The following is a 27,860-nucleotide window of genomic DNA, read 5'->3' as shown; positions in this document are numbered from 1 at the left end:
TGTGTGTGTGTGGGGGGGAGGTGGGTTGAGGAAGATAGTAAGCTTGTGTGGCCTTCACTGATATTTGTATGACTACCCTTTGCTATGACTAACTCAGGTAAGGAGAAATTCATTCAGTATGCCCATCCATGGCATCTACTTTGTAGGGACCTTCAGGGGGGGGCAGTTTTCCAGGGAGTTGAAGCTGCTTTAAAAAAAAGCAGAGTTTCTGTAAACAAATTCTTGAAGAGGACATAAAAGACCTTCGGAGAGTCATGCTGTGGCCATAGCTATGTATTATCCATAGCATATATTTAAAAAAAAAACATTAAAATAGGTAGAATAAATTATGTCTCCTCTGGTTGTCATTCTGGTCTTCAAACTATTATGATAAAAATATTTGGTTTAGTACCAACTTCAACAGCAGGTTCTCAGATAATTAAGTTGAAAAACAGATCCACACCATTATAGACACATGGCACTAAGGACAACAGAACAGGTGCTGGCAGAGGAGAATTAATGAAGATGACAACGAAGTTCCTCTTGAGTGGCCATTGCCACCAATTCTTCTAAATACTTCTTGAGCCTTGTACAGTTTACATAGTCCTAATTGGTTATGGGGTCAAGTGTCCTCGTAAACACCTGTGGCGCTGTTACGAGACCAAAGCATAGAGCCTTGAGCTTGACAACAACATTTTACAGAAACAACAACAAAAGATGAACTATAAAGTACCATGATTATGAGAAATCCTTAATAAGGTGGCCACGACCTTTCCAGGCTACACGATTAAGCCAACTGTTTATTATTAGAGCCTTACAGCGTGCTAGCCACTCATCCCTGACGACCAACCAGTGCTAAATCCGGTGTCAGGCAACACAGTTCCTGAGTGGTCCATTCAAACTTCTCAGTTATCTCAAAGAGTCTCCATACTAGTATTAGATGGCGCCTTCTGTACCAACTACACATTGTCTTTAGAGAAGATCAACAAGGATGCAGTTGAGAGAAAGGCCTTTTCATCGACAAGAAGTGTATAAAAAATAAAAAATCCAGCTTAACTATAAAAAAAGATCTACAGTGATCTACTAGTCACATATATGGTCAATCTATATTCATCATTATGTTATTCCTAGTGAAATGTAAAATGAAATAAAATTTGTATTATGATGCTATTTGGACAGATTCGACAAACCAGCAGACGAGACATTGGGCGGTATTTTTGGTTGCTACTCGCAAATATAATTATGAAAAAATAGCAATATATTGCAACTTGGTTTCAGTAAATTTCTCAACAAGATGAATGCAGCTGAAGCTGCTACCATTTTTAAATAATAATAATAATAATAATAATAATAATAATAATAATAATAATAATAATAATAATAATAATAATAATAATAATAATAGTAAAAAAGGGGGAGTGATTCAGTAGTAAAAGCCCTCCACTGGGGCCTGTGCAAGAAACACCAGCTATCTTGCAGCAATAAGTGGTACGAACACCAACCTGAGGGAGTGATAGAAAACGATCAGGCAAAGATCCTCTGGGTTAAGTATACCTTAGTTTTACTAGACCACTGAGCTGATTAACAGCTCTCCAAGACTATGGTATCAGAGCAGATAGGGTGATACGTGCTAATAGACCGGACGTGACGTTGATTGACAAAATCAAGAAGAAAGTATCACTCATTGACGTCGCAATACCATGGGACGCCAGAGTAGATGAAAAAGAAAGAGAAAAAATTGATAGGTATCAAGACCTGAAAATAGAAATAAGAAGGATATGGGATATGCCAGTGGAAATTGTACCCATAATCAAAGGAACACTAGGCACGATCCCAAGATCCCTGGAAAGGAATCTGGAAAAACCAGATGCCGAAGTAGCTCCAGGACTCATGCAGAGGAGTGTGCTACTAAAAACAGCGAACATAATGAGAAAAGTGATGGACTCCTAAGGAGGAAGGATGCAACCCGGAACCCCACACCATAAAAAAAAAAACCAGTCGAATAGGATGACTGTGACAGACAAAAAAAAAAGATAAAATAATAATAATAATAATAATAATATAATAATAATAATAATAATAATAATAATAATAACAATTTTAGTGCAGTTTCATATTCACTGCAGCAACTCTGGTGAATGGTTATAATCTTAAAAATATCCCAAGTACATTTTTGAGATAGAAGACAATAGAAAAGAACAAAAATAGAATTATTATAACTTCCTTATAAAAGATAATTCCTGAAACCCTATACTGCTTCTTACTCCAAGAATTTTTATTTTCAAATTCAGCACAATCTGCACTGTATAAAACTACTTTTGAAAATAATAGAGGTTCAGTATAAATCAATTCCAATTGAAGTTCTTAGATTTCACATATTAGGGCACTTTCAAGCATATCAAAAGCTAATCATCTTACATTTTGAGAACTGCTTAGAATGACTAAAATGGCACTTGCACACAAACCTCAGAACAGTCTTAGTTGAGTATCACAGCATAATTGTATATCCTGTAACCTTTCCAACTACTGTGTCCTCTAAGTGAGGAACAATACCATTGGAAAGTTAAACATAGGTTATTTGAACAAAGAAAATCTATATACGAGGACCTACTCTGGAGAAACTAGGAGGTAATACAATTAACACTACTCAAGAAATCAGTCCTGATTCCAAAAATTCGTCGAAGATAGACAAAAAACGAGGCTTGCACAAAGGATTTGTTTTGAGCAGACTGAAGGCTACTCTTTTCATTTCCAGCATGAACTTTTCTATGTCCTGGTCTATAAATTCCGGAGCTTCCTCAGGCTCCGCCAGCAAGGCTGGTATGATGCCCATGGAGAAAAGCAAGCCAAGTTTATTCTTGCTTCGGAATTCCTTCACGAGTTCCTCTTTGTCAAAATACATAGGCATATCAGCTCCCTTCAGCACTTCTTTATAAGACGAAAAGTAAATGGTCAAGAAATTTTCGATGTTTGGCCCCCTGACGTCACCTGTAAGACTTGTGTATAAGAAGTAATTCAAGTCATAGGCAAACGAAGCTTCGCGACCTATCTGGAGATCTACTAGCATAAGCTCAACAGGACGACCTTCATCATTATATCTGAAAAGAAATATACAGAATTATTGGAGGGCTTCAGATCATTACTGAAGCTTTCAGTAAAGAAATATACAGAATTATTGGAAGGCTTCAGATCATTACTGAAGCTTTCAATACACCTTACAGGTTTACTGATATCGATAAAAATTAAAAATCACTTAGACTGACAACCAATTGTGAGTAAAGACAAGAGACGTGCCAGGAAAGAGAAGAATGTTAAAGAATTTATGAAGTTCGATTGTCAGTTGCACTTGATCTGCACCGGGAAACGAAGATGATATTCTACTGAACTACATCTTAGTAGCAACGTGCTGAATTTTGGTTACACATTTCGTAAGTTGTATCATCAAAAGAATGTATTTAAAAATCCTCGGGATTTTCATATACATTCTTTTGGTGATACAACTAGCACTAATATTATAGATTACCAGGGACATTAAGATGACTTTGCATTTTGCAAAATTGATTGTTCTAATAGGTTTTACATAAACAATCCTTATATAATCAAATGTTGCAATCACAGTACATTGTAGGCAATCTCTAACAACAATTGTCTTTCATTAAGGTCTCAAGCTATAACAGCTCTGATCTTATTGATTTTCTCCCATTCTAACAACGGTTTCTCATTTCCAGAGGAAAACCTTATTTTCTAATTTTACTTAAAACTTATAATTGTCAGCTATACAAAAAATGAAGATTGATGAAGGAAATTCACAATCAAAACCCGAAAACAGTCACAACTAATCTAATGAGACATGACAAAGCTATATAAGAAACCTTAGGTATATTTAGTAAAACATTACAGTAGCATATACCTTACCTGAACAGAACATTATTATTCCAGCAATCACCATGGCAAATGCTGGTATATTTCTTACTCTGGGTGCCGACAGAACAAATTTCCGGAACTTCTTCTTTGAAGTTTCTCAGCCACTCAATGCTGCTCTCATACCCGCCAATTGTCTCCAACATCTTTATACCTGTGTCGACATTAGTTTTCATAAATGTTTCATACACAGTTGCAAGATCAGATGAAAATAAATATTCATCTGAGATGAAGTCAAATTTCGTCGACAAGGATTCCCCTTCCTTTAATTTCTTCAGAAGCAGATAAGAAGCACTGTGCAGCCTTGCAAGCTCAGACAAGACAAGAGATGCATGATCATAGTCCATTCCCTTTCTCCTGTCAAACATTTTGAAGTCCCTAGCTCTAAGATCCTCTAGATACAATTGCTCCTTCCCACTTTCTAGAGAAACAAAGAAGCACTTTGGAACTCTAAGGGCCTCTTGACCAGCTGAAATAAGCATTTCATTCAGCACTGGTACAACTTCTTGGTAAAACCTTCCTTCCTTTGAGAAGATAACTGGTGAAAAGTCAGGGACACCTTGGCCAGCCCTACAGGAATTTAGCTTGACGATATAACTAACTTCATGTTCGACACCACTCTCAGTATATTTGACCTCGACGCTTGTCACCGCACAGGCATAGTTGTCACCACGCTTGGTGAAATCGACTACCTTCCAGGATTTCAAGAGAGCTTCACTACCCTTGTCTGCCTTCAGTGCTTCCCTGACATATCCTTCAGTTATCAGGCTCTGTGGTATCACTGCTTGTTCCTTAGTTGACTCCACTGGAAATTGATAAGGAATGTTACTTTTCTATTGCCACTTATACTTTTATGATATAGATATGTACTGAATTTTTTAAAGAGTTTGTATGACAAAATACTTGCATATGAAAGTTTAATTACTTATTTCTCTACTCCCCTATTCAGCAAAATAAATAAAGTTGCCATGTTTTTTTTTCTTGTACTAATAATTCTAATAAACCTCATAAACTTGTTAAAATTTGAAGTTTAATTCTCTAATCCACCAAAATCAAACAAAGATCAACTTTGATAAACTTTAAAAATAGGATTTTTCTTTTAATAAAAATATATTGGGACTTTAAGTGTAACTTCTGCAGTTTGGGAGATTTGTTATATTTACAAAATTACGTGGTTGTGAGAACAATTCACAAGAGAGGAAAGTGGTGACTATCTATAATCAATGACATACTTTTCCTTCATTTCGAACAAACAGAGAATCCCAACTCTTTGCCTCCCACCTCTGCCATGTCTCTTCACGTCCGGATGGACATGGGCATGGAATGCCCGTTCCATTGGCCTCAGATTGGGGAAGATTAACACGAAAAGTAGAGAACCTCATACATTAGTGTGAGTTTTAAGTCTATAACATTCTACAATAGCCACAACTAAATTTTAATCAAAATACTTAGATCTAGTTCTCCAAGTTTTTTTTTTTTCTTTTTAATACTCACCTTAGTTAACACATTACCATTGTAGATAGTATACCTACACTGTCAAAATGTAGATACTATAAAAGAGGGTCGAGACCTCAATTTCCAGCACCTAATGTAATGTTGATAATGTGGTATACGAAACAGTGGAAGCTGTGAAACTTTCTGCTCAGAAGATTAATCCATTATTCAAATGGATTTTCCTATATAATAATACCTTCTCAGAAAAAAACACTTAATAGGAAAAAATTCTGTAAAATGCAGAGACTAACAGTATGACAAACGCGTGGCCATTATCTATGCTAGGTACGATTAGAGCAATAAAAGAAAGTTGTGGAAAAGTACAGGGCTTAAGCTTGGTGGTAGCATTGTAAAGTACCACTGACAACACTTACAAGTGAGCCGTCGACGTTCATAATGAATCGCATCTTCATCTTTTTGTTTTCAGTAAAGAAAGTCGGTTTGACGTCATCTTGTACATAAACAAACGTGCTGATTGACTTGGATGCACCCACAACGAAGTCGCTGATTGGCCAAGCCCAAAGACTCTTATTCACAGAAATTCGGTTCCCATTCGTTTCGCATATTAAAGGTCTCCACGAGCCAAAGACCCTTATTCACAGGAATTCTGTTCCCACATCGTTTTGCAATGTTGAGGATCTCCACGTGGGCTTCCCAATCTCTCGCGCGGTTCACCACTCTTTGTTAGATAATGAGATTTTCGACCACTTTGGAGCCTACATATGCAAGTACGCTCTTCCATGAGAAACGTAGGATATTTTTAGAAGACTTTGGAGCGAAAAAAAATGTGCAACTTGGAGCTCTGGGGACACTTTAATATTAAGCTGCCTGTTAGCCTTAAAAACATTAAGACGACTCATATTACAATTCCCCATTTAAAAGACCGTACACACAATCATTCCCAGACATTTAGGGGAATTTTTTTGAATAATCAAGAAACATAGAGTAAGTTCATACTTGCGAACGGATGCAATGGTATTCCAGTTGACAGAGCAACACGAACGCGACTGAAGGAGGACCCTAGTTTATGATGCCCCAAAGTTATCGATGACAGCTGAAAGGAATGATAGATAAACATTTGTTTAAGAATGGATTGTATATGGATGATTTCATTACAAAATTAGTGAATCTATAAAAGAAATGGGCACTCACCTAGCAGTGTCAGGGACATGGTTAAGGCAGCAAAGAGTACCAAGGTCATTTATCTCTCCCTCTCCTTAATTCTGTACTATCACCTGCTTTGTGTACATTTGCTTGTGTGCATGTGAGTCATGCATGTGAAACCTTTTCACACACTGGATACAGAATACAGTCCTGTATGATCATACATACTCACTCTTGCACCTAATCAAAATGAAAAAGCCAATGCAAAGTTTTCTCAATTGGAAATGACTAAAATGTACGAAAGGGATGCGATATGTGAAGGCCTTTGAAATACAACCAATAACGTCCACCGGATCAATGCAGACTTAAATTTGCAAAACTTCTTATAATGAGCTCATAAATGGTCCGCAAGTAGTGGGTCATGGGAGCACTGAGCATGCAGAGATCAGTAAATAGTTCATAAACTACAAGTAGTGGATAAGCTGGGTATTCAGACCTCATTCAGATACCCATAAGTGGCAGATAATGAAATCAACTGATAGGAAGATGTCAGTAAATGGCCCATAAGTGACAGGTAATGGAGGTAAAAAGAGTACAAACCTCAGTCCCTGGTACATAAAGGGCATCTAACAGAGGGCACTGGTATGGCAACCTCAATCTGCGGCCCGTAAATGAAAGGTAATGGAATCAAAGAAATATCGAGGCAGGAGAAGATGGGCGCCTCCTTTCCCCGTAATTGTCTGGAAGAGTTCGTCGTGTATCCCAAGTTCCCATGCGATAAAAATGATTTATCTTTCTTTTGACTTCTTTGAGCCATTCCGTGGCCTGGTTATCAAAGTAGGTCAAGATGAAATCTTTATTTTTCCCTAAGATTACACCTAGAAAGAAGAGTGCGACCACTTACCAAGTTGTCCTCTATGATCACCTGTGTACGGTGTCTCAAATCTTGGGTTCGAGATCTAAAGGACTTTTTACAAAGGGCCAGTTGTTCAAAGAACGATGTGAAACCGTTAAGCTATAGGACCATGGTGAAACAAAAGCGAAAATGGCAGCGAAATGGAAATGCATATTGAAACGTGGTATCTAAACTTGCAAGATTAAGGTCGACCAGCCTTGGAAGATCCAGTAGATAGCAGAAACATTTAGATTTTGTTTTAATATACAGGATGATGGGACAAAATTTCTATAATCTTATTTAGACCAAGTCCATTAGACAGAAGCTTGTAAGATTCAAGGAAAATGGAAACAAGGAGAAAATTACAAAATTTACCGGTAAAGGGAAAATCTGTCATGGATAGAAAACGAACCGGCTTGGCTCTTCGAAGCATAATGATTCAGATAGAAGATTAGATTGGAGTTATATCAGTGGCGTCGGGTAAATGATTTATCGGAGGAAAGTTTAAATTAATGAAAAACGGTTCAAGATGTAAAACTCGCGGATGTGACCACGTAGGACCCTATCCTGCCGTTGAAGTACAAAACCTTATCAGCTCCGAAAATAATCCTGACTCAAATGTGGCAAGAACTGAGGGACCATTATCTTGATTATCACTCTCCACAGCTGTAATGATCTATCTAGTAGTTCGAGAGTTACTCCAGGTATGTATTGGATGCTTCCTTCTAAAAGTGACTTAGTTCAAGATGCGTCAAACATCATGGCTCATTAATTCCAGAGATGCTGCAAGTACGTTTCGAAGCATTAGGCAGCCAGTCATTCTGAGCCTGACTGTACTATCTACAGTATATGTCCTTCGGCTCCTCTGCAAAGGCAATAAAAACTTCTAAATAATTTTGCTTTTGGCTTATGAATATTACGTTGGTAAGAGTGCGTTAATGTCTTGACTGAGATTATACACAGTTCGTGTAGATGAAGGAAATGGTCAATTTGGATAAATAATTATGATTCGTTTAGCTCAACCTAGCGTTTCTTTTAAGAGATTTTTGGCTGTTACTTAATCACGAGCGTGATGTTTTTCAGAATTCCTCGATGAGATCACTTTCATCATTTTGTATTTTAAGATCACCATTATCTAATTGCTGCATCCTCCTGAAGTTATACTGTTAACTGATTTACGTGGCAATTTCGCCATTTTGACCTGAGGTTTGTTGCATTTACTAAATTTTCAGTCTTTTGCATTGCTCTTGGTTGGTTTTATTTTGATTGTTACCGTGAGCATTTGCACTTTTTAGTTACGGTACAAAATTAGCCTTTATAAGAACTCAGAGAGAGAGAGAGAGAGAGAGAGAGAGAGAGAGAGAGAGAGAGAGAGAACACTTGCATGCGCTACTATGATTATAAAAATAAATTTAAAGCTGACCTAAATATGTGAGGCGAAAAAAATGTTCAAAACAATTTTCAAAAATAAAGATCAAGTTGCAAAGTTTTATTCATATTGCTCCCACAAGAAGACTTAACAGGAAGAGGTTCAAGCAATGAAATATACATAACAAGGTTAAGAATAGGAAGTATCTACAAACATTAATGACGATACAAAAAATACATTCATAATAATAATAATAATAATAATAATAATAATAATAATAATAATAATAGGAAGTATAGACAAACATTAATGACGACACAAAAAATACATTCATAATAATAATAATAATAATAATAATGATAATAATAATAATAATAATAATAATAATAATAATAATGATAATAATAATAATAATAATAATAATAATAATAATAATAATAATAATAATAATAAAGAGAAAACAGGAAGAAATACCGTTGTATTCATTTGATATAGAAAACCAAATACTTTATGATTTAAAATCCTTTCAAATCTTGTCTCGTGTGGATTTATGAACCTTTCATCTGATAACGTTTTATGCCGTTCTGAAGTCCGTGAAATGTTTTATAAGATAAGGTTTACCTTGACGCTTGAACGTAGTGATAGCCTACAGATAAACGCAAGATAAACCCTGTCGAGGGAATGTCATAGTGACTTTCAGAACAATACTCGAATGTAACAGTGACTCGTCGGTTTTCTGTAGATATTTAAGCAGATGGATTATCACTATTATCATCACGAGACGGCAAGAGCATAAATGTTCCTGTCACTTGCTGTCTAAATTCAGTAATGATCGGGAGGGAAGAACGGTCCATCGTGGTAGCCTGCTTTTATTGACCTTTTATGTTTCATAGAATATTACAACTGTCTATCTATCTACTTATATATATATATATATATATATATATATATATATATATATATATATATATATATATATATATATATATACACACACATATATCCTGTATATACTTTGTATATATATGTATATATGTATGATTATTATCACTTTCGTACGTGATTCATTTATCACACATTACCACAGGTGAAAAATAAGAGACGGGGTGTAGGTCCTGACCGGTTTCGACTTTATTTCCAGGCCATTGACGAAGGACTGATACAGAGTATAGTGGATATGTAGTCTCTAACGGTTGTGTATGTTCGTCAGCACTGTTCCTGTAGTATATATATTTGTGACTTCTTATACAGGCCGGTGAGTGGATATGTAGTCTCTAGCGGTTGTGTATGTTCGTCAGCACTTTCCTGTAGTATATATATTTGTGACTTCTTATACTCTGTATCAGTCCTCCGTCAATGGCTTGGAAATAAAGTCGAAACCGGTCAGGACCTACACCCTGTCTCTTATTTTTCACCTGTGGTAATGAGTGGTATATATGTATATATATGTATATATATGTATACTTATATACAGTATACAGTATGTATGTATGTATATATATAAATGACATTCAGAGCGTGTTTAGCGTTATCTGTCTGTACACATAGTGGCGAAAAATACCTGATTTGAACCTCTTTCAGGCAATGAGCCCATTGTCTATAAACTCATCAAAAACAGACAGAAACAGAGGTTTGCACAAGGGATTCTTGTCCAGCTTCTCCAGGGCTGCTCTCCGAGTCTCCTCCATGTGCTTCTTCCAGTCTGTATTTTTGGAAACAGGGACATCTTCTCTCTCCCGTAGTAAAACTGGTATGACACCTAGGGCAAAGAGTATTCCGACTTTGTGTTTACTTCTGCATTCATCAAAGAGTTCGACCTCACTGAAGTGCATCGGTACCTTCAACCCGTCGAGCACTGCTTTGTATGACGAATGGTAAATGGACAAAAGATGATGGAGGTTCGGTGTCCTGATGTCCCCAGTGACACTCGTGTACAAGAAGTAATTCAAGTCACAAGCGAGGGAAGACTCACGGCATAGCTGGAGATCCACGAACATGACTTCTAAAGGGCGACCCTTGTCATTATATCTGAAATGAGATGTGGGTCCTTGGAGGCTGGTCCTCTGTAGTTTCATACATAAAGACCTCAAACAATCTAACAGCTGAATTTCCAGGACTGATCATAGTTATGTGCCTTTAGGTTAAGTCCATTTCTCCAGTACTACTGATAACAAAAATCATTGTCAATTAAGGAAAAAGAAAATATTGCCTAATATCAGCCCTTATGCAAGCATAATAAAAGAAAGGTCTTCTGGCTAGCCTTACTAACCTTTTTCCTTTAATTTTATACAGCGCAAAAAATCTTGAGTCCAGCCATCATAAAAGAAAGCGTCACTTTATGGGCCAGGTCTAGGTATTTACCTTCCCTTAATGATTTTTCTACTATGGTTTGCTTAGGTAACTGTAAGCTTGAAATTTAAGAATGTCATAGTATAAAAGCTATAAATATTAAAATGTAAATCCTGATATAACATTTGTAAATAACTACAGAGACACAGGTTTACAAGAACTATGTTAGATATTATATAGTAATATTTTACGGCGACAGGATAAGAAAATCGACAATAACAGAAATAACACCTTTGTCCCTAGGACTGACTTTTTTGTAAGGGTGCGAGTATATTTCCTGTTATGTGGGTAGTGTATATTAACTACAGCTACCTAATATCTATAAATTCATCTTGATTTTAATGAAAAAGGTTAACTTTGAAATTTTAACCTTAATTTGGAAAAATTTGGTGCATCAAAGAATAAAATTGCAATTAATAAGTAGCTTCTTTTACTAAATAATTGACTGTAAACTTATAGTTTCATCTCATAAAAATCACATGGATAAAATCTAATTAATAGTTAAACTTATAAATCACAGAACTGAGCTGTTACATGCTACAACACGTCAAAATTCCTTTTTTGGAAGAATCTTAGAAAAAAGTTCCTAAAAGAATATTCAAATGATGGTCAGATGTATCAGTGAGCGTAAATCAGAACAGATCACTTTGCATCAAAGCAACTCTGAATTATTTTACCTAAAGAGAAGGTTGTTGTTCCAGCAATCACCGTGGCAGATGGCTGAAAACCTCTTGCTCTGCATGCCAGTAGTAAGGATATCACTAACTTCGGGTTTAAATCTCTCCAGCCAACGAACAGCAGTGTTGTAGCCCCCAATTTTCTCTAGAATTTCAATACCACTGTCAATTTTACTGTGAAGGACTGCTATGACCTTCTCTTTAGAGTCTTCAGTAAAGTTTAAGAAATCTTTTGCCAGAAAGTCATACTTTGTAGTTACAGCTTCACCTTCTGACAATTTGTTCTTCAAAACATGAGAAGCACTATGCAATCTGGCAAGCTCCTCCAAGACTAAGGTGACGTGATCCATGCTTATTCCTTCTCGTACATCAAACATTTTGAAGCCTTGTGCTCTCAGATCTGCAAAATACATTTGTTCTTTTCCCTTTTCAGTGATTACTAGGAAGCACTTGGGAAAGTGAAGAGGTTCACGGCCTGCGGATTTTAGTATCACATTTAGTGCTGGGACTATCTCTTGGTAAAACCCTCCTTCCTTGGCAAAGAGAGTCGGCGTGAAATCTGGGAAACCTTTTCTGTTCCTACAGGCAGTTAATTTAACAATGTAAGAGACTTTATAGTCAACTCCATTTGCTAAAGAGTATTTGACTTCCACACTCGTGACAACACAGGCATAGTTGTCTCCGGGTTTGGTGAAGTCAACAACCTCCCAAGACTTTAAGAGCGCATCACTCCCCTTGTCAGTTCTGAGGACTCTCTTGATGTGGTCTGCTGTAATAAGACTCTGTGGAGCAATGTTCTTTATCTCGAGAGATGCCACTGAAAAACAAATTCAGCTTTCATTAGTCTCCCAGCTGTGTCCAACTCTTTGCTGACTGCAGTTAATCCGTGAGCCAATAAGTTGATTAGTACCATCCAAGGGCGTCAAACTCTATTGTCATTTTCTGGCAACTAACTGTATTTGTAACTCAAAAGTGGATGATTGACATTTGAGAGTCACAGCTGAAGATTAGCAGAGTAGATAACATATTTGTGAGTATGATAGAAAAAATATTGTTTTCCATGAAGCAAACTACACTGATTTTATCTGTTGACTCTGTACTCAAAAGATTGTTTTTCCTCACTTCAGATAAACTGAAATATCAGTGATAGATAACCATACCAATTCTAAAACTTCTCTAATGATTTGCATTAGATTTTCAAGCAGAATGACACTGGTAAGTATCAGTTACATTAGAATATCAAAAATTATTTTCAAACTACAAACTTAGACATCCTTAATCTTATGGAATGAATGCACTCTTGACTATTACAAAAACTGTTCTGTTCCTCTATTTTACCACAAGCACATATCTACAGGCTATATAGTTTCCAGACAAACATTATAGTTTACATTTTTGCAGAGATATTCTGCCGCCATTAATTATACTTTACAAAAATTTTCTGTGTTCAAGTTGTGTTTGATTCATTATATTCGTCCTGCACACTATCACCTTCTTTCTCATTCTATATATTTTCAAATTTCAGCAAGCCACATGCCTGGACATAAATTAGTCCATTTACTATGTACTTATATGAAGGTAGTTGGTACGGCTCTTGAATTTGCAAGTGAAAAATTCCAACACTGTTTGATGCTGGTGCTTTCATCATCCAATGTTGGATAATCTCCTCAGTATCATTTTGGACACAACCTTTATTATCTAACTGGCTAGTAACCTATGTATTTGTCTGCAATCACGTTGCCAAACAGAAGCCTGATAGTTATCTCTAACTACATATAGAAATGGATAGTCTTGATAAGTTTGCTGCTACTAAGATTCCGCTCTGCTATTTTTCACTCTATATAACTCATATTACATCATAACATCACATCACATCACATCACAGCAATATAGAGTCAACACACAAATTCTTCCAAGAACTTGAAAGCTTCATCTCTGAGCTGCCATTCATTTCTAAGCTTTGTGAAGCCGTTCAGTAAGCAACCAATGGTCATTTTAAGTTTCAGGGCAGCAAACTTCCCATGACTATTAAATGTATTTTGTAGCCTTCAGTAAAGGAATAGAGGCCAAACAAGCTATCACACCCATGCTGACCAATTGCAGCTGACACTTTGGTGATGCTAATATATCAGCCGAAATTAGCAGCGTCATAATATGTTACAGACAAGCCACAATCATCATACACATATTCGGTTATTTTCAGCTCTGTGGTGTAGTGGAGAGTACTTCGTGCCATTACTTGAAATGAAACAAGCTGGGCTCCTCTGCTGTGCTTTGATACAGTTCAACTTCGTCAGTGGGTCCTGGGATCTTTTCCCTGTACCCTCTTCATGTAGTTGTAGTAAGAGAACTTGTAGATATGAAATTCATCAGCAACCAACATTTCTCTCTTTGTTATCAGACTGCATTTCTCATGACTGAAACTGGGTTTCTTATGTATGTCAGTAATATACATTTTTACTTTATTTCCTCTTTCAAAATAAGTTCACAGAATCCAACATATAAGTCATTCGTAGAACACTTTCTGCTCCTTAATCAATGACGTTCAGGGGGACCCCTATGAAATCACCCCTGAACACTGGAGACAACGTTGGCGTGGCCAACCAAAGGAAGCAGGTCAAACTTGGACAGATTGGTCCTATCATAAAACTCAAACTGTTAAGCGTTGGCTGGAAGCCCTCGACATCACAACGTCTGAGGAACTCTTTGAGAGCACAGGCAACTGGAAGACTTCTTCTATTATGCTCCAAGCTCATTAGCCACTTACTTCTGCGAGAAACGTCCCAAGACCTTAAATGAGTGCTGCCGCTTAGCGGATGACTGGGAAGCTTATCATCCTTTCGCCAGTCCCCTGAATTGGAAGATCATTCCACCAGGTCACACTTCATTGCAAGCCCAACCAAAGAATGGGCCATCTTCTAAAATTCCTGTTTGTGCTCATTGCAAGAGGAGGGGCCACTTGGAATCCCAGTGCCAATCTAAGGGGGGAGCCGCTGCAACACCACCCTTGATCAGTCCAAGAAGCAACCTCAACCTTCACCAGCTCCTCAGAAGGACTTTGGCAAGATTTATTACCCTGCATGTTAAGTCTATGGGCACTCCTTCCTCTGAAAGAATTGCCCCAGCACAGCAGCTACACCTGCCATTGCACTGGCGGTTACTAATCGCCAACCTCTAGGTCTTCCAGCCAAGGGCCCTACATTTCTGGCACCTCCTCCAGGTAGCTACCCTGCACGCCAGGTCAAGGCATTTGAAGATGCTGGTGCACAAGTCTCCCTGATAAGGAAAGACAAGTTCTCTTATAGAGCTAAAATTGAAAAACATAAACTCGTCACCATTGAGAGGATTAATCAGGTAAAATTGATTCTCCCAACAGTTCATTTGAGAGTCACCAGGCCCCACAGAACCAAGCTCTCCACACTTGCAGTAGCAAATTACCTTCCTGGAGGATATGACCTCCTCCTTGGACAGGACTCTCTGTCCCCACCTAACTCAAGACAACCCAGGGGTCCTGACCCCTCACAGTCTCCTTCAGGCACAAATATTCCTCACAGACCTACCTCAAAAGCACTGCCAGCTTAACAGTTTTTCATTATTAAAAGCAGTCACCTTGACATAATTTTAATCTAACATGCTTTGCAAAGCCCCGAGGAGAAGGACAGTCAGTTGTAAGCATTTCATGCTACAAATATCTCTTGTTGGCATCCTTCATGCTCAAACTCAGGGAAATAACATCCAGATTAGGGAGCGGCCTTGAGCCGGTTCCCTGTTAATTAAATTTTGCCCATTAAATGAGTTAGAGTCTACAATTTCCCTCACTAAAGCCTACTCAAAGCACTTATATTAAGCTGTTTGTCCCAAGACACTCTTTCTTCTGCCGATTTGTGTTTCCAGGCTGAAATGTGAAACTGCTCGAAGCCGGAATTAACAGGAATAGCCCTCCTCAGCCAGGAAACCTGAATTGCTTGGGGCTATGAAAGCAGGCAAGAAAGAGAAGTCTATTAAGGGCTGACACAGCGTTGCGAGACAGATGCAGCCAGTAGACTGAACCAGTAACACACCACTGAGCGTGGCTTCCGAGCTCTCGCTCTGCTCTCTTTTGTCTGGCCGTTCACCTTACATCCGAGTGCTACCTGAGGTGCCATGTGTAGAAGGTCCCACTCATCTGAGAGTCATTCTGTTCTTCAACCAAGGAGCTTTGTTTAAGGAATAAAGGTACTGTGTAGTGGACAGAGTCATTTATCTGCTATTCTTATCTCATTTCGTTATTCCTTTTCCTCTTGCATTGTGCTAGACTCTGAAATTTGTTGGTAATTTAATCGAACATATCCTGACATTACTCCTTGAGACTTCAACATTCCACGAAATAATTAGACTGTGTTTCAGTTCACCCAGTGATTGTATGCTTTCTCCATACATTACAGAAGGGGTATGTGAACACTGTAGAACATCTGTATCCTTCTGTGCCCCTACGTCCATCAATCAAGCCTTCTAGTTGATTTATTTATGCCTCATTATTAATTGAGTGGCACTCTTCAATTTGTCTATTGTTAATTTTAACCTGAAAGTGCCAAGAGCCTAGCATACACAGCTTCCTGTGATTTATTCTTCTGATTTCTGTAAATACATGTAATTAATTCAGACCCAGAATTTCCTCTCCTTATTGAATTCTCACTTAGATAACTTTTTTTTTTTTTTGTATTACGACATATTGGTTCCCAGTCAGAAGCATCCCCAACAAGGTAAGAATTACAATTGCACCAATACTGTAAGAATATATATATATATATATATATATATATATATATATATATATATATATATATATATATATATATATATATATATATATATATATATATATATATATATATATATGTATATATCTTTACAATGGAACATGGACTTTATCCTCCCTTCTTCATTGAATTCACAAAATAGTGAGAATCAAAAGGGATCAACGAGCAACAGAACACTCCAGCAAACAGAGCAAATAGAGATTACTGGCCAGAAATGGGGAATCACACCTTCACCCATCCCCTTTTTGCACACCTCAGAATAGCATGTGTCCTACAGAGCACCAGGAATGCCCTTGCTGCCTCACAGGCCACCAGCAAGACAATGAGGCACGCCGACCAATAGAAATTCAGCACCCCAGTGACTTCATAATTTGAATTATTGTTGTAGTTGCTAAGTCCACATGTAGTAACAAAAACTGTGTATGTCAATTTGCAATTTCATCAGGGTTTTATGTAATAAAATCCCTCCCATTTAGTGACAATGACTATAGATGTGTTTCTTAGATCACAGTCTGAGCACTCGCCATTTTCCCACTGTTTATTTGGATAGATTTGGATGGGTGGAAGTATTAGTACCTTAAGTGTCAGTGAGAGTGATGACCGAAACCAGGAAGAAGAGACTGCCGCCTACTGGTTATTTCACCAACGAAGTTTGACCTACATCAGCCATGAAGAGCACTGGAAGTAATGCATCAACACCAACTGAATCTTCTCATCCAACTTCCCCTTCCATGACCATCTCCTCCCCCTCCTCACAACCTTCTCTTCATTGTCCCTCGACATCCTCATCTTTACCCCCTCCTCACCCTACTCCTCAACCTCATTCCCTCCTCCGTCTTGTCCTCCTCCTCAGCGCCTTTCCTTTCCACCTCTAGTCTCAGACACAAATGAATCTCCACCACTACCCAAATTTAGAGGCTACCAGCCAAAGGACAGTCCTCATACACTACAATTGTTTCCCTTGAGGTGAACAACACTGAAAACCTGACCAAATCACAGTGGAGAATTCAGTCACATCAAAGGACAGATCAACAGTCGACCTGAAAACCAGCACGGATTTCATGCTATTAAACCCAAATGAAAAGTTGAATAAGGCCATCATCTGCTCCTACCCAGTCAAGCTCCCTCTGGAACTTCTACAGATCCTGGCATATACTGTCGATGCAGAGAGAAGTGTAACCAGACATAAGTGCACCATCAATAAAAGTGCTACCTACGTTCAGAGGACCAGTTCTGAGCCAAGTATGGCTTGGAATATGGGGATATTCCCCACAGAAGAAATATACACCAGAGCTCCGTTGCCAGCATTATGGCCATCACCAAAACTGGTGCAGAGGACCCATAATGTGTAGAATTTACAGTAAAAGGCACGAAACCAAGAATTGTCTGGGTAAATTCAAGAAAGGGGAGCCTACCATGCTCAAATGCCCAACTGTTCAGAACCACATCATGCATGGTCAACCCCTGCAGTGTAAGATTAAAGCAATTTGCATATTTAAATGCAAAGACGCATCTATTAAGACCGGCACCAGTACCGGTACCTCGGCAATTACCTTGTCTACCAGATACATGGCCAGAAACAGCAACAGTTTTGTGTCATGAAAAAGAGACACAAACCTCGCAACTAACACCCTCACCTCCTCCTCCCCCTCCTCCACGCCCTACCCCTCACCTCGGACTTCAAAATCATCCTACAGTAATTGTTATTGCCACAGTCCCACATCCCAGCCCCCTCTTCAACCTCAAGAGCGTAGACGTGGAAACACCCGACTGTCCAGAATGCATTTCTCTACCATTCCTTATATGACTTCATGCAAGCCACCAAAGTAATGACTGGGGTAGACCCTTGCGATGTCAAGCATTATATTCCAGTGCTTTTGGATAAGGCTGAACAAGATTATGGCAATCCTAAGTTCACTTCAGACTCCGACAGTTCTCCCGGCAAGCCGCACTTTGGCAGTTGTTAATCACTTTGATCGGCGGTTACCCTGTTTCTCCTACTAATGCCTTTTCTTTCCCTGATCGGCTGCCTAATGTCTAACGACCAAATCCTTCAACTATCATCCACTTAAGCTGTTACCTCCAACTGGTCATAGCTTGTATCCATTGGGATTCATCATGGGAAATGCTTAAATTTTCTTTGTAATTAACTGTAACTCAGTAATTTGCTTGTATTACTGAAAAAAAAATTACATTTTCAGTCAGTGTATACCTGCCAACAGCAAATGTAGAACATAACACTTTAATCAGTTCCTTGGTGTTCCCAGGGTCGTTTGCCACTGTTAAGAATTAATCACAATTAATATCGTGTGCATGCTATTCCGTCCAAGGTCCATTTGGAATTAGGAAATCTGAGACAAAGTTGTTCAATAACTGGCTTTATTTTTCCCAGAATCTAGGGTTAGTTTATGCGAGAGACGTAGAAGAAAAACTTAAGCATTTATTTTAGCGGCCTTTTGTTCGTGAACAATATCGTTTCTCATTCGTCGACCAGTTTACTGTCATGAGTGAATGGTCATCAACGTCTTCAGTTTATAAGCTTCAACCTTTCATTTCATTTTGCGAGATCGTTGGAGCCCGGTTAACAATCTATGCTTTGCTAATAGATTCACAATTTCGTGAAAAACAATCTGTGTAATAAAAATCCACAACTAAATAGTAAATATATTACTATGTAAAATATGTAAAATAAACCAAAGACTTTGGATTTTTAATACACAATCTATGCTTTCCTAGACGACTTAAGAATAGTTAATTATCTATTTATCTATCCGCTCTCTCTCTCTCTCTCTCTCTCTCTCTCTCTCTCTCTCTCTCTCTCTCTCTCTCTCTCTCTCTCTCTCTAAGGCGCTGTAGCAATAAAACATTATTCGGTTATAATTAACAGAGAAATATATACATTTCAGTACTCTAAACGAAGGAGAAATGGGAATACGGGCCACACTGGGAAAGAAGGATTCAGTTGGGTATCAGTTACTTAGAAAAGTATGTTCACATATATGAAATGCAGATGAGACTTTCTTGAGCATCATAAAACACTAAATTAAAGTTAAATTTCTTCAATGAATATGAAAGTTACACATTTCAAGAGGTTTTAGTAACAGTAACAGAAACAGTGAATCTGGGATGATTATTAATGAGAACCCACAATGAAAGTACATGGATTTTTTACATCACTGATATTGACTTTCTTCATTTTTCGAAAGCTTTTTAGTCAAATCACTATGTTTGTGAATTGTAAATTTTTCAATTATTTTTCTTTATTGCAAGGAACATGCAATACAGCCAGGTAGATCAGACACTTCTGAAGTTATGTATAAAACGAGTGACGTCATCATAGGCATTATGAAGTTCTGAATGCCTCTCAAACTGTCTCGCAGTTGGAGGTGCCATGATAAACTAGTTTACACAGTGAATCAGTCCATTGTCCTGTCGTTAATCCTTATAATTGCAATGCTACAAAGTAATATTCTTCAAAATAATGCACTAATAAGATTATGCTCTAGTGGTTACGCAAGCACAGAATTGTAGGAAGCCAAATTCCAAAGTAGGTCTACTTGGTCCATGGGAAAAAGAGTGAAAGAACAAATGTATAATTCATAAAATGTTATTGCTTTTGAAAACAAGAACATTTTCAGAATAATCTCTGAATATCTCATTTTTAATGGTATCATTTAAACTCCGTTTCTTCCTTTGAGCACTGTTTACTGTACGACACAGTAACGACTATGAATTCTCAGGAGATAATGTAAATGAAGGAATTCATCCAGTGTATCAAGCCACTGAGTAGTTCTTTTGTCATAAAGCTTCAAAAGTAATCGGTATTCAACAATGACCTGGTTTATCTGCATCACAATTACTTACTTACTCAGAAGCAATTCAGGCACTCTTTATAAGACACCAGCTGGAAGCTTTAACTTCAGGCACAACCAGTACCGCGGCAACTCGATCACCAACTCAGGTCCTCGGGGCTGTGAGGGTTTGTGAGTCTACTCAGTGACCACAAACACAACCCCATGATATGTTATCTTTCCTCTCATATTACATAGTTCATATCTAATCAGTTCATCGTTCTTCTGTTTCTTCTTCTTCCTGAAGGGGAAAGAGAAGGGTCGAAAGATTATAGAAAAAAATAGTTTTAGTTTGTCTAATCTGAGTCCTGTTCATGATGTCGTTCCCGACAATTCATGGGTATCGGTACGTTTACTATATTCGTGTCCGCCTCTAGTTAGGCTTACAAATATGACAGAGATGAGCTAGTTGTCCCCTGAGCGAGAGAGGGGACATAAGTGTGTATATATATATATATATATATATATATATATATATATATATATATATATATATATGAATGTCTTTTCCTGTAATATATATATATATATATATATATATATATATTTATATATATATATATATATATTATATATATATTATATGTTTGTGTATGTATTTATATGTGTGTGTGTGTATATATGTGTGTGTCTGTGTGTGCGTAAGTATTTAAAAATGTTTTTTTCATCTTTGCATCAGAATGGTTATAAAGGATTAATAGAAATATATTTTCGCTTTGGCTTTTAACATGCAATGAATTTATTATTACATTCAATGAAAGAAAAGTTTAAAGTTTTTCAGAGAAAACAAGATCGTAACAGTACTATGGGAATATGAAATCTATAATCAACTGTAAACAACGAAAAAAATTTTAGTTTTTTAATATGGAGAAAAATATATTTTTAAATATTTTCGTTACACTCTTGGTGTCCCTTACTGTATTTTTGCTTCCCATTTAGTTTATGTATTATCGCTGCATATCCATAATAGTAAGTGAATAATGCAAATTTTCTATGAACACTGGATGAAATTGTAAATAATTAGGGTATGAGGCCCGTCTCCAAAAATTCGTCAAAAATCGACAGAAATCTTGGCCCCAACATGGGACTTCTCACAGCCGAATCCTTCATCCTTGTCCAGAAGTCATTCAAAACTAACTCCGTCTCTGCTTCATCTTCAGCCATTTCAAGCTCTTCGTTCCCATCCAGCAGTTCATTTGGAATGCACGTTATAACAAAGATGGCCCCTAGAATGTTCTTATTCTTGAACTCATCCATAAGCTCTTCTTCCGTGAAGTTCGGCCCTACCCCTCCAGCCTCCAAGATGCCATTGTAGGTTGAGTAGTAAGTGTTCAGAAAACCCTCCAAGTTTTCTGACCTAACATCGGAAGTCACAGTTGCGTACAAGAGATGGTTTAGCTCTGATGCCACTGTGGCGTACTGGCAGGCCTGAAAATCCACCAGCATCACTTCCACGGGTTCATCTCCTTCATATCTGTTAAGGAGATGATACACTGCTTTGAAATATTGATGCAACATTTGAAAATGAGGCGCGATTTTGTAGTAATTCATTAAACTCAGAGCACTTTCCTTTGCTACACTAGTTAGGTGCTGGTTGAATCTTTGATACTTAGTTATGAAATATTACTTTGAATGGTTGAAAATAGTGAAGAATTTTATGATAATTTACTGAGCTTATCTTACTTTCCCTTATTACACTGTCTACATCCACGTGCAGTACGACAGTAATCTGTCGCTTTGTATTAAAAGTTCTGTCACTGTCAAGTACTTTCATAAATCCAGGAGGGTGTCCTCTTATTATTGCAGCTGAAATTTAGAAGTTAGTTCCTCTATAGATAAAAGTATTTCTGGGCATGTGATCTAACTTTTGAGCTATTTTATCAGAAAAATACTTGAAACTACTTTTAAGTATGCTTTTAGTTCTCTACTCTTAAGCTTTCAAAACTTAAATGTTGTATGGGAAACCAGCATATTTTGTATACTAAAGGTATTACAGTATAATGCCAATACACTTTGAATTCTGTGAGATTCTAAACTCACGTCTAATCGTGTAGGTCTTATATTTTTCCAACTCATAAAACTAGTTTGTGATGAATTTTTTTGTGAATAGCAAACCCAGGACCTTTCAGTTGAGAAATGAGGGGCCTAGTTGGCAGCTCCTAGTTTCTCATCTGAGAGGTTCCTGGATTCTATCAGGATATAAGGTAAAAAAAGATTATTTCTATTATTTTGCACGTTATTGTATGTGTATGTATTGCCACTGGTATCTGTTTTATCTGAATGCTATGTTCACAGTGAGAATGGTTAAGTTTTAGCCCTGTGATTGTATATACCTATGACAGACATTTAAACATTCTCCAATGGTGAAGTAGTAATTTTGTGTGTTAGGGGGCATTGAAATAAAAATCTTACTGCTAGATCAAGGTTTTCTCGTGCTTTTCATATTATTTTCCATTGTGGAATGAATTTAATGTTATTCGCTATCATGTGACTAACAATCATTTCCTCAAAGACTGTCAACGAAGTAGCTCCTCGCAAATTTACAATAGATTTGTTTTTTTTTTTGTTTTACCGAAGAATGTTTAGGATTGCATCATTTGACTCATTATGTTACTTCAGTATATACATACAACGTTTTCTTATATTGTAGTGTTTGAGAAGTTCCATTCATAATAAAGGATGGTTTGTTAAGTAGAAATGATTGAACACAGAATGGCACGGAATTCTCAGAGCATCTAATCACTTACCGGAAAAGCAGATTGTTGCTCCAACAATCACCATGGCAGATACTTCCGAAGGTTTCACTTTGCATATTGCTGGTTATTACGTCTTGCAGACTTGGCAACAAGTTTTCGATCCAGTCTAGGGCTCTTCTGTCCATGCCTACACTTTGCAGAATGTCTCCTGCCTGGATGAAATGTGCTTGCAAGATCGGAATTAAAACTGCATTAGCATCTTCTCCTTGACTGAACCAGTCTCGCAATATAGGATCATACTTCTCTACCAGAGGCTCCTCGGGAGATTTCTCTTGCAGGAGACGTGAAGCAGCATGTAATTTTGCAAGCTCTTTTAGCACCAAACTGGTGTGAGCAACGTCTAAGCCCTGTTTTCTGTCAACCATCTGGAATCCGCGTTCCCTGAGGTCCTCATAATAAACTTGTTCTTGCCCAACATCTAAATTTGCATGATAGCAAATAGGAACATTGAGTTTCTGTATTCCAGCCTCTTCGAGCACCGAGTTCAGATCTGGGACTATAGATTTGTAGAAATTTGCTTCTTTTTCAAACAGGGTATGAGTGATTGATTGGAAGCCTTCTAATTTCCTACAGGGATTTACTTTTACAACATAGGAAACCTGCAACTGCTCGTCATTGCTGGAATATGTCACTTGAATGCTTGTTACAAAAGTGGAGTAGTTGTCCCCCGTTTTCGTAAAGTCCACGACTTCCCATGAGACTAGCTCAGCGTCCTCTCCTTTGTCAGATAGAAGAGTTCCTTTCACGTCCTCGTCTGCGATCAAGCTCTTAGGGTCTACGGGTTCTTCCTCAGGCGCATCCCCCACTGTGGTGGAAAAAAAATCAGAAAGGATTATTTAGACTAACTGCTAGTATATTTTCTTTGAAGGGGTAACATTCTTTAATTTTGATTATGAAGTAAGTAAAGTCAGTCTTTCTTCTAAGTCAGTATTTTGTAACCTGATATTTTATCACTGGTTAGTAAACCTTAACTTCAACAGTATCAAATTCTCTATAACTAGTGTTTAAAAAAGGAGCTATAGTTCAATTTTGTATCATATAGAGTCGGGGCAGAGGTCACGTATGACCTATTTTTACATACTTATCATAAATAAATATCAGTATACATATTCAGTTTTCGATATGTGAGACATAAGAAAACTATTGCTGATAAATAGTAATTCAAGAAAATCTCAGGTTCATTTGCTATAATTGACTGCTCCCGCTCTCAGCCATCTCTTTGAGAGAGCTGGTGCATAAGTCATTCCTGGAATCTCCTACATCTTTAGTGGCTGACAGAATTCTTTGCACTTTTCTATATCTTTTACTAAGTGGAAATTTTATATCCGGATCCCATCTCCTACTGAAAAAATATATGACCCTGTACCAGTAAAGCCCTCAACAAATACAACGCCAACTTGCGTCTCCCTTCTCATTTGACGGATCAATAGTTTGCTCTACTAGTGAATAAGTCATAAACCTGATCTTCTTTGTCCTTTTCTCATCCCTTGTCTTCCCAAGCATTCCTTCGTCATAAGATTGATTGTGTTCCTTAACCTTAAAGACTGGCAAGGCACCTGCTCCATATCATATCAATATAAGATTCATTTGGTCGTTTGCAGCCAATCTGGCTTTTGTGCTTTACCACCAATCTTCTTGTTAGACCCATACACTGGTTCATAACATCCCAAGCCCAGGACACTTCTAATCGTTCCAGTTACTAACTTTTGCATGAACTTCTACTGCTGCTGAATTACTCGAAACTCAGATGTCTTAAATCCAACTCTCTTTTTTTAATGTTCATTACCATGTGGGACTTGAAGAATGTTATCATAGTCCCTTATACAGTACTACATGGCAATGGCAACTGAATCTGGTATACGATTCTTTCAAACAAATTTGCGGCCTTTACTTTATTCCTTTTCTCTATAAACTTATTTCCAGCGTTTTATCTAGCAGCCTTTATCTAGCATTCTTATATGTCTCTTCATCTACTGCATTCTCTGTCTTTATTGGTGTTCGTCAGAGTACTGTCCTCTCACTTATTCTCCTCCTTTATTTTCTTGGAAATTTTCATCTATTCATGTCTGGGCCATTAATCACAAATTTTATATTAGTTTATGTTTACCTCCAAGCATTCAACTCTCAATGGTTTTCTCATTTTTAATGACTCGAATTTTGAGAGCAAATTGAAATGGGGAACCCAGTCCTTCACTTCTGCTTTCTTTCCTCTCCTGTCCATTTTCGTATTCTCCTTCATACAAAGACCAATTACCCTCTTGTCTCTGTCAACATTTGGGTATTCACACTCATTCATATTTTGTCTTCCTTCTCGACAGAACGGAATCAAGGGCATTTTATATTACTAAGGACACCTACCCTTACTTTTTCTCTTAATCCTTTCTCTCTTTCGTATGGGCATTGCTTTGTTGAACCTCTTATAAGGTGACCTCACATCTTCAGACTACTAATCATATACATTTTATCTGTGGAAATCAGTCATCCCCAAGTTGCACAATTCAGAGGATGCTTGTTTTCCATTCCTGCTAAGCCGTAGACAGCAACGTCGAAACTTTGAAACTGATTGTCTGCCTTCCATTTTTTTTAAGGGTCAGATCTGCTACTTTTATTATGGTTTAACCCTAGCTACTTTTCTCTCTCTTTTCTCATTCTTCTTTTTGGTTTCCCTCGGAAATGGCTTGCCGGGCGTATTAGGTTTCTCAACCTAACGTTTAGGTTTCTCAACCTAACGGCCTATACATTGGAAAATTGACAAAATAAGCCCATTTCGAACTGTTATTCGATTATCAGGTGATATTCCATGTTACCATTTTCAAAATTTATATGTCACAGACTAGATACCAACTTCTTATCCAGGTTGTCTCAGAATATGTTGTAATGTTTCGAAAAACTGAGCAGCAATTGGGAGGTATGAAACATTAGAGCTTTCGGTAGTCATTTCATTTGCACTGATCGACGCATTTACAACGGCCTTAACTGCACTTTGTGAATTTCAGTTCTCGGTTACACATCTCTTTATGTATTACATCTTTTATTGATTATTTTAACTTAGCAAATTCAGATACAAGGTAAACTTCGTTCTTGAAGCTGTACTCAGTTAGGTATCATAGATGTCAATAGACATGGAGGTTTCCTGGGAGAGGACGAAGCATAGAGTACTAGTAATGAGAGACTTTCTGGCTTTGTATCAAGAGAAATGCAAACCCACACCCACCCCCACCCCCAAAATCAGATTCGAGTTCACTGATGCCCTCGGCTTTTCCCAAGAAGTTAGAGGATAGGTGATAACTTGTTTAACTTGTTCTTGTACCTAACAGAAATGGGATTTTGGGCATATACTGATGTAGTGACCAATTTTCTGTCGAGAAGAGAAATGCTTTAGATTCAGCAGCATCGTCCTTCCTAGTCTTGCATCCTTTTGTCCTTTAACTAGACGGATCTGTCACTTTGGTTTTACTGTTTGCTTTGGGTCGCGATTAAATTAGGTTATCAGATTACCTGTTCTATCAACCTCCGCAGTAAAAATAAAGTACACTGGAGTTCGGCTTCTATCTTCATCTTATGGTGTAACAGAGAGAACGTAGATGTTGATTTTTGTCGGATTTAAAATGTTATTAGGTAATTTCCGATAAACAGCATACTTTTGTCAAGGTATCGAATGACAAATAAGATATGGATTTACATTTACACTTGAAGACAAGCATATACAGGAAAATTAGCAAAGAAGATAAAACCAGAATACTCTTTTATATTTGTATACTGTAAATTTGCCTGTCAATAGCACCACTCGCTTTACTTTTTAAACCAAAATATCATATTTTGATAAGTTTATCTCTTCCAAGTTTATAGAATTAATCACTCATTCCAGATAAACTTGAAATAAATTTGGTAGTTGTTCTAATTCCTAACAATCCTAACAAATACGTGTAGCCTTTGGAAATTAAATGGTCGTTGGTTTCGACAACCAGACCATCGTGCCACTGAGATCGGCACCTAAAACTGTCTTGTTACTAGATCACACTGGTTCCTCCATTGACTGGGTGAGACCTTCCATCGGTAGAAGAGGGATGAGAATCCTGTTCATTCATTCCCGCACTGAGACAGAATGGACGCACTGAAGCTTCTTTAAATTACAATAATAGAAAAAGAACAAAGTCCTGTTATTCGCTCCTACACATCACCAGTCATTATTTTCAGTTGGTCTAATCTCTTTCAGTATAGCTTTAGCATCATACCGAAATCAGTTTATATCGCAGGTATCAACACAGATGCTCAAGGAACTATTCCATTTTAATCCACGAAATCGAGCACTTTCAAGAGGCACACAGCTGTCGGGAGTAAATCTCTTGATATAATCCACTCAATAAGAACTTACTTGCACTTGTGCAGACGCCAACAAAATAAACCTCAAAGCGAAATATAAATATCGAGCGTGTGACGCTGTCGCTCCTCAAACGCCTACTGACCTTCTGTGAAGAATTTCTGGTGCACAAATGCGAAGCAAAGACGGTACAGGTGTTACCTCTCTCGTATTCCATTTACTTTGTACTCTTCACGAATACTTCCAGAGGATAGAGCAGTACCAGTACTGAGTTCTGTTCCTTATTTCTTTTCTTCTCTTGCGTTAAGTAGAAACTAGCTACATAAAATGTTTTCTGAGCTGTCC

The 27,860-nt window shown here is 37.6% G+C and overlaps 2 protein-coding genes across 7 annotated transcripts; both read right to left on the bottom strand.

Moving 5' to 3' along the window:
- Positions 1–204: 204 nt before the first annotated feature.
- Positions 205–20,839, bottom strand: LOC136824990 (uncharacterized). Of its 6 annotated transcripts, none has more exons than XM_067080983.1 (4): positions 20,452–20,606; positions 6,352–6,448; positions 3,895–4,705; positions 205–3,077 (listed from the first exon to the last, which is right to left on the bottom strand). In XM_067080983.1, coding segments are annotated over exons 2-4 (1,263 nt in total). In that variant the 5' UTR covers positions 6,353–6,448; positions 20,452–20,606; the 3' UTR covers positions 205–2,626. The 6 variants fall into 6 exon arrangements, with proteins under 6 accessions (XP_066937084.1, XP_066937085.1, XP_066937087.1 ...); XM_067080984.1 differs by having other exon boundaries at positions 20,456–20,581; XM_067080986.1 differs by lacking the exon at positions 6,352–6,448 and having other exon boundaries at positions 20,456–20,581.
- Positions 20,840–21,283: 444 nt separating this feature from the next.
- Positions 21,284–27,647, bottom strand: LOC136856479 (uncharacterized). The gene is made up of 3 exons (XM_067134342.1): positions 27,570–27,647; positions 23,186–23,999; positions 21,284–21,912 (listed from the first exon to the last, which is right to left on the bottom strand). Coding segments are annotated over exons 1-3 (1,269 nt in total). The 5' UTR covers positions 27,571–27,647; the 3' UTR covers positions 21,284–21,458.
- Positions 27,648–27,860: the final 213 nt, after the last annotated feature.

This window comes from Macrobrachium rosenbergii, chromosome 36, assembly GCF_040412425.1.
Source record: "Macrobrachium rosenbergii isolate ZJJX-2024 chromosome 36, ASM4041242v1, whole genome shotgun sequence".
In the NCBI taxonomy this organism is placed as follows: domain Eukaryota; kingdom Metazoa; phylum Arthropoda; class Malacostraca; order Decapoda; family Palaemonidae; genus Macrobrachium; species Macrobrachium rosenbergii.
The sequence above is the reverse complement of the archived record's forward strand: the minus strand, read 5'-3'. Positions and strand labels throughout refer to the sequence as shown.

What these genes read in the sequence shown, in the direction of transcription:
- LOC136824990 (XM_067080982.1), bottom strand. An exon ending in AACAACAACCTTCTCTTTAG is followed by an intron (nt 10,791 to 11,788) that starts GTAAAATAATTC and finishes ATCTCATTTCAG; the next exon opens with ATATAATGACAAGGGTCGCC.
- LOC136856479 (XM_067134342.1), bottom strand. An exon ending in AGCAACAATCTGCTTTTCCG is followed by an intron (nt 21,913 to 23,185) that starts GTAAGTGATTAG and finishes TCTCCTTAACAG; the next exon opens with ATATGAAGGAGATGAACCCG.